Source organism: Glycine max, chromosome 19 (assembly GCF_000004515.6).
Source record: "Glycine max cultivar Williams 82 chromosome 19, Glycine_max_v4.0, whole genome shotgun sequence".
In the NCBI taxonomy this organism is placed as follows: Eukaryota; Viridiplantae; Streptophyta; class Magnoliopsida; order Fabales; family Fabaceae; genus Glycine; species Glycine max.
Window position 1 is genome coordinate 3,628,256 of NC_038255.2, and position 7,477 is coordinate 3,635,732.

General features: G+C 33.2%; 1 protein-coding gene across 1 annotated transcript; it reads right to left on the reverse strand.

Moving 5' to 3' along the window:
- Positions 1–4,183: 4,183 nt before the first annotated feature.
- On the reverse strand, positions 4,184–6,978 carry LOC100798326 (UDP-glycosyltransferase 83A1). Its single transcript, XM_003554864.5, has 2 exons — positions 6,389–6,978; positions 4,184–5,221 (listed from the first exon to the last, which is right to left on the reverse strand). The coding sequence occupies exons 1-2, from the start codon at positions 6,867–6,869 to the stop codon at positions 4,338–4,340; spliced, it is 1,365 nt and encodes a 454-aa protein (XP_003554912.1). The 5' UTR covers positions 6,870–6,978; the 3' UTR covers positions 4,184–4,337.
- Between the last annotated feature and the right edge of the window lie 499 nt (positions 6,979–7,477).

Below are 7,477 nucleotides of genomic sequence, written 5' to 3' on the forward strand. Positions count from 1 at the left end.
TTTTATTGTTATGCTGCTCTAAGTCAATGTTTTACCTTGCTTGTGTTAACTGTTACTAGCTATGTTGTACTGATATTTTGTGCCTTGTTTCATTTAACCAAGTTATGCTTAAATTAACATTTCTGCTTTTTCTGTCACTGTTCATGAATCTTGACACATTGAAGTCCTCATAATAAGGTGGCAGAATAAATTGCTACAAAAGGCTTTAGCCTTGAGACAAACGAGTAATATTCAAATCACACGCTCCACTGCCTTTTTGCCATTGGAAATTAATGAAACGTAGAGGAATATGCTGGCTATCATTGATGCAAAAATCTTGGGATGCTAAAACAGTCCTAGAGATGATTGTTAAAAAGGTGGAGTAGAAAGAAATGGAAGTGTTGAAAATGAGGGAATGTCACATGCTGTTCTGCTTGGGATGCTAAAACAGTCCTAGAGAAAATAATGAATTTTTTTTTACTAAAACATTATTAATATTTTAAAGATTTGAAGTTAGTCATGTTAATTCTTATAAGATGAAAATATCATGTTAGTATATGAAAAAGTTGATTAATTTAGTCTTTTTTTTACATCAATTTAATTTCTAAAAGAAATAATTTCTCTTCAGTGATTAAATTGGTTGACATTTTCATCTTGCAAGAATAAAATGGTGACTCCCATCTTCCATAGACTAATGTAGATCGACTTCAAATTTTCAAGGGATCAAACTATTGTTTTACTTTAAAAAAAATTTCTCTTATCTGTATGAAGAGTAAAATGTGAGGGAAAAAATTCTTATTTGATAGAGAAACAAAGAAAACATGAAAGCAAATAAGAATTTTATATTTTTTTTAATATAATAAGCAAACAAATATTTGAATTCATTTATTATTTTGATAATTCTTTCAATATTTATTTTCCTATTTTTTTCTTCATTTAACATTTCTTTTTGTGTGGATTTCATGTTTTTTTTTTCTGTCTCTATTTTCCTTTTGAACTAAATAGTTTTTTTAATAAACAAATGTTACTTTGTTCAAATGTTAATTTTGTTAGCAGAAGAGATTAAAGTCATGACCTTTCTCTCTTAACCATTCAATCTGGTTAAAAAAACAAACTCATCAAACTCACCTTACATCACTTCTTGAGCTAAATAGTACTAAAACAAATATAGTTTGTTTTTGTTCTCTCAATTCACTTTCTTTGCAACCATTTTCACCACAATCAAACAAACAAAACCGGGACATTGATTGATGATGAAAGGGCAGTATGCTCTAGACAAGAGGCAAAGTTGTTATGACTTATTATGAGGGGTGGGGGTGTGTGGTGGTCAGAACTCAGTGGTCACTACTCACTCACTAGGGTGTGTTAATTAGATAACTTGTGCAGTGGAGTAGTAACTATCATCAGGAACTCTCAAGTCTCAACCCATAATCTTCCAACTATGAATGGGAAAAATGGCAATGTCTTAGGGTGGAAAACAAACACATTGAAACACCAAGCAAGGGATTCAAAAACACTGTGTGGTCCCTGCTATACCAAATGCTTAAACAACTCTTCAAACTAGTACCACACTAGAACATAGAACCTACAACTTAGGAAGGGGGATAGACCTGACCAGCCCTGAGTAGAAAAAGTGAAACACTTGCTACAGAGGCCAGGGGGCTGATAGCTTAGTTGATATAATGATGTTTTTTTTTTCTTATAAAAAAAATCCATATGACTTATTGTTTCCTTTTCTCAATTCTGTTTGTGGAGTAGTGTAGTCCATGGTGAATTTAAATTTTACTAACTTTTGGAAAGGAAAAATTATAAGATTGATTTGATAATGAAGGACAAAAGGAGGGGAGAGAGATTCTAAGTTGTAATTCTAAGCTAACAAAAAATTAGCAATTGATATTTGTCGATAAAAAAAATTCTTATTGAAAGCAATGGGAGTTAAGTCTAGTGGAAGGGACTAGTCCCTTACAACACAATGAATCACAATATAAATTCTAATTAAGAGAGGTGTTCACATTTAATGATTTATGATATGAATGATATTTATGTGTGAAAAAAAAATCTTTCGGAAGCACAAAATGTGTTAAGATGTGATTGTTGAAATTGTCTAACAAACTATAATAGATAAGATTCTTTTGTTATTTTTTAGGAAAAATAAAAGTCAGATTGACTGATAGGATAAAACAGTTTTAATCCTATTCTCCAAGCATGATCTGTTAGTGGTGTTATCTTTTTGTTAGCAGTTACTATCTTTTCCATGTTTTTAAATATGTTGTTTCATATCTGAATAAAACAAGCATTTTTTTCTTTATGCTCCCTTTCATTCTTTAATATTTCTGCCTGTGTTATTAAAAAAAAACAACAAAATGAATGGTAGCAATTTTAGAATTGGCAAGATAACATCAGATGAAGTCAGCTTGAAGTTCTCTAGAACTAAAGATGACAAAAATTAATCAGTCAAAATTTGGATGCTTGGCTATGTAATGTTTAATAGTATTCCTATTTAGCATATGAATCTATGAAGCATATACCCCGTATTCATCAAAGGCCGAATGATCGGATAGGACATTTTTTTTGGACTGGGCCTGAGGCCTAATCCGTGTAACGGGCCACCTCGGTCCAAATGTTGGATCAACCTCAATCAGGACTATTACTTCCTGCATAGCCATGATACTTCATGCACTTACTTTTTCCTTCCAGAATGTTCATTTTAGAAAATTACATTCTGAAATGCACTCACTTTTTGGCTTCCGGAATAACCATTCCAGAAGATTAAAAAACATTTCAAGAAGAGTGCAGGAAGTAACATGAGAGTGCAGGAAGCAATAACCCTAGTATCTAAGAGTAAGATTAATAAGATGAGATACTGGTAAGGGTATGTTATCCTTGAAAGGTCTTGGGTCCCATACCAAAGATTTGAGCCTATTCTAGGCTCCTGTAAAAACAGCCAACATGATTATATGAGACATGCATTTATTAAATATCACTCTTTAGTTGGATATTGACTCACTTGAGTATCTGAGTGCTTTCAAATGTTAAGTGTGGTTAAAGGCTTTGAGAAAACAATTTGAGAACAAATATAAAAGGATTATATATATATATATATATATATATATATATATATATATATATATATATATATATATATTATAGAAGAGAGAAAAGCTACCTTATTAAAGAAGCAAAGACTGAAATTTATATGAAAGCCAAGGCTGCAAGGGTGGCAGAGCAATAAGCATCCGAATCTTAAGGAATTCAAACAGATGCTTCTTATCTTGACACTTGTATGTAGGTGCATCAGTTTCAGGATATGCATCTACATTCGTATTTAGCAGTGAAAGGGACCTCCACTAGTAGGTGCATCAGTTTCAGTATCCCTTACATATCATGATGTGTATAGTATAGACTATAGTGGACTTACTCATATACTAGATGAATTCATGGTTAAAAATGATGGCATCTACATTCGTGATGATTGATGTGTGTGATTTTATTATTATAATACAATTGAACTATGAAGAGAGAGGAAATCATTATAGAAAGGAACACATAATCACACACACTAATTGGAATGTGATAGGAATGGGTTTAGAGAGGCCCAAATAGGCTAGAAGATTTACATATTATTCTTTGATATTGTTTAGTTTTATTTTATATTTCCTAAAAATATTAGATGGTGTCACTTGTATGGTTGATATTCTTTGTAAACCCCTATTTAATAGGATATGCACTGCGTAAGAACTTATCAATGAAAAATATCAATTTTATGTTTATCTCTTAGTTTTGGTAAAATGATAGGAGTAATGATAAAATAGTTATCTTTTGCCTATCACACACAGATTCAGTATCCCTTATATATCATGATATCCCGAAGCAAGCATGGGTCCTTATATAAATCCCAATTTATTACTTTCTTTATATCAACTACACCTACCCCTCAATCCGATCTAAAAAAAATAAGACTTCGTGTGATAAGTTTTGTATAGAAAAATAAAAATAAAAAAGTAGATTCTTTTCTTGATTTGTTCCACAACAATCGAACTCTCCCAATTTTTTTTATTTATAAAAAAAGTTATTATCAATTATGTAAAAAATTTAAAACAAATTAAGAAAAGTCGGCTGTCGGATTGGATGCATAGATTATAGTGGACTCACTCATATACTAGATGAATTCATGGTTAAAAATGATGACGTCTACATAACAAGATGATTCAAGTGTTTGCAATTTTATTATTAAAATACAATTGAACTAAGATAAGAAAGGAAGTCATTATGCAAAACACACAGAAACACAAGGAGGGGAGGGAGGAGAAAAGGAATCTGAAAACTTGGTTAAATCAAATCTGGAAAATGCTTGTAATTTAAGTTTTTAGCCACCTTATGAAGCTGTCTAGATTATTCTTTGACAAACCACCTTGTCCAGTGCCAATTTGAACTTTCTCCTTGAAATCTTTGACCCTTTCTTTCAATTGTTCATCATCCAAAAGTTGCTTGATTTTGCTTCTGATTTCGCCTCGTGTGATCATGCCACTCCCATCTGGTTCTAGCCCCAATCCTACCTTCCAAACATCACAAACATAGCTCCTATTTAGAAACTGATCAGCAAAGTATGGCCAACACAACACTGGGATCCCATTGCTGACACTTTCCAGTGTGGAGTTCCAACCACAGTGGCTTATGAAGCAAGCAACTGAAGGATGGCTCAGAATTTTCTGCTGTGGTGACCATGCCACCATTATACCACGATCCGCCACCCTTTGTACAAACCCTTCTGGATATGCATTTTTTGACCCTTCTGTGAAATCTGGCTGCACAACCCAAATGAAAGGTCTATTGGTAAGTTCAAGACCTAAACACAGTTCTTGGAACTGGGTTGGACTAAAAGTTGTGAAGCTTCCAAATGCAACATATATTACTGAACATGGTGAGTGTTGATCTAGCCATTTTAAACAAGTGAGGTCTTGTGGCCAGAAATTGCCTGCAGAGTGGCGAAGATGATTGCTTGAAAGAAGTGGCCCTATAGGTATGATTTGTGGAGCCAGAGAAAATGCTGCAGGCTCAAGTTCATGAGTTGAATTGCAAAGAAGCCACTCAGTTTTTTGCATGGAGTTTATGTTTTTCACCATGAGTTGGAAAATGTGCTTCTGAGCAATCTTGTTCCCCACGCAAGCCCAGACAAGTTTTTCTGTACTTACACTTGGCATTGTAGGGGATAGCTGAATGACCTGTTTCTTCGTTGGAGTTCCTGGATAATTTAAATGTTGAGTAAGACATAATTAACTAATGTGTATCACCTCCCTTGATTATAGTTTCATGTCAGGAGTTATGAGAAATTTTTTATGCTAAAGAATGTCAATTTAGGAAGTTCGGAAGTGTTGGAAATTTCTTCATAATTAATTAATGGAGTGACACATTCAATTTAGAAATTTACAATGATGTGAGAAGTTACAAGGAATTAAGGTTTATTATTATTTGTCATCTATTACTCACTCTTAAAAGAAGCCACGTGTCTCCATTGCATATAAGGAGATTTGTGAGAGTTTCCATAATCCTCTTTGAGAGAAAGAGAGATGTATTTTCATCATACTTAGTGAGAATTGAGAGATAAACCATTTTTACTGAGATAGAAAAATCATCTTGTATAAAGAGAGAAGCGTTATAATTCTAATTTCAAATTTCAGTAGTAAAGACATTGAGTCTTATGGTTTTCTTTACTTAAATTGAGAAGGGTTTTCAGGTTCAAACTCTCAATAGTATTTTACTATTCTTACACTTATTTCTTTTGCATTTAGTGTCTATCAGTTTTTTTTGGAAGGCAAAAGAAATGATTATATAAGAGAATTTGGTCTATTAATTCCTAACGCAAGTAACCTAACATGCTGTGATTTTCATGGGTTGATTCATTGGATAACATTTTAGTCAAGTCAGTAGTTAGGTTTGATGTAGTAGCAGCTCAAAAAAAGGAGGCATAGAACTCAACAAATGTACTTCTAAGTGTCTAACAGTCTAAGTGCATGTTTGGTTTTTAGGTGAAAAGTACTTTTGAGGCAAAAATAATTTTGCCAAAGGATCAGGACCCTTGCTTTTGTTTTTTATCCGTTGGATTTGTATTGGAAGGCACACACAGTATTTCTAACTTCAATCCAAACATGCACTAAGACCGTCTCTGGAAAGAATTAGAAAATCATATGCATATAATCATATGACTTCTTTCTTTCCCATATAGAATGATATCTAATAAACATGACATGGCAGATTTTGTAGTTCTTAGATTTACTACTTACCAATAAAAGTCTTATGTTGAATCGTTTTTTTTTGTCATTAATATCATTGTAAAAGAAAAACTAAATAAATAAGAGGAGTATTTTGTTGTATGGTGAATCTAGAGAGAATCAGTGAAGCATGAACTCACCGTCTTTGTCTATGATCCCTCTATCAATCAACTTTGGGATGCTCAATCCCAACACCAACTGTGCTGCTGATGCAGGACAGAAAGCTGCTCTTCTAATTCCCTTCTTCTCTGCAATATCAAGTAACCATCCAATGCTCTGATCAGCAAGCACACATGTGATCTTCTTACTTTCTGATCCATTGATGCATTCAATTAGCTCCTCAACTTTCTGTGGCATAACGTTCAAAACCGTTTCTGATGATTTACCCGGCTTTTTCCTCTCTTCTGAGGATTCTAATCCATCAGATATCCACACTAGACTAATTTGAGATGATAAATCATTCCCACTTGGCAATGCACTCATGATCCTCTCATGGTTGTCTTTGGTGTTCACAAAGGTTATTTTGATACCTTGTTTGATTAAGAGCAGTGAAAGCTCCATTAGAGGAATCACATGCCCTTGTGCTGGGTAAGGTACAACCATTACATGTGGCCTTGCCATTTTAAGTATTAATTCCTTTGCTTTTGCTATGCAGATTCACTTAGTTCTTTGCTATATATTATTGTGGTGAAAATGAAGTTAATCTCAAGAGTTTGAAAACGTTGGGGGAAGGAGAATTTGATCCTACCATATTGTCTACAACTACTTGTCTTCATATGTCATGACCATGTTCTTGTAGTCTACTATGAAGACAATCTGTCTATTGCATGAAGCAATCAAATACGTGATCAATCCTCAAATAAACAATATCCATTTATTCAAAGATAATGGTGATGACCAACAGTAATTAGTGAAAATGAAAAAAGACTGTGACAGCAACAAATTGGATTTATCAGATGAATAGCATAGAGTTAAAAAAAAAATAGTTTGTTAATTAGTATTGTATTTGATCAAATATCAACGGAATGGAGCATTTCAAAATTGATTCTTGAAATCATTCTCATGATCTCATCATAACACCAAATTAATTTCAATGCTAAATACATGAACTCATCAACTTAAACACTTTGTCGAATTATTGATTAATGAATGACTCAAACTTTTGATCTGGCCAGGTATTCATTGCATGAACAGTAGATGAAGGGAATGCTACAGACTTAGAGTTGTGG

Excerpts from the sequence above, each read along its gene's own strand:
- LOC100798326 (XM_003554864.5), bottom strand. The coding sequence starts at position 6,869 with ATGGCAAGGCCACATGTAATGGTTGTACCTTACCCAGCACAAGGGCAT. Across the intron at positions 5,222-6,388 it reads AGGGATCATAGACAAAGACG|GAACTCCAACGAAGAAACAG; the intron begins GTGAGTTCATGC and ends TAAATTATCCAG.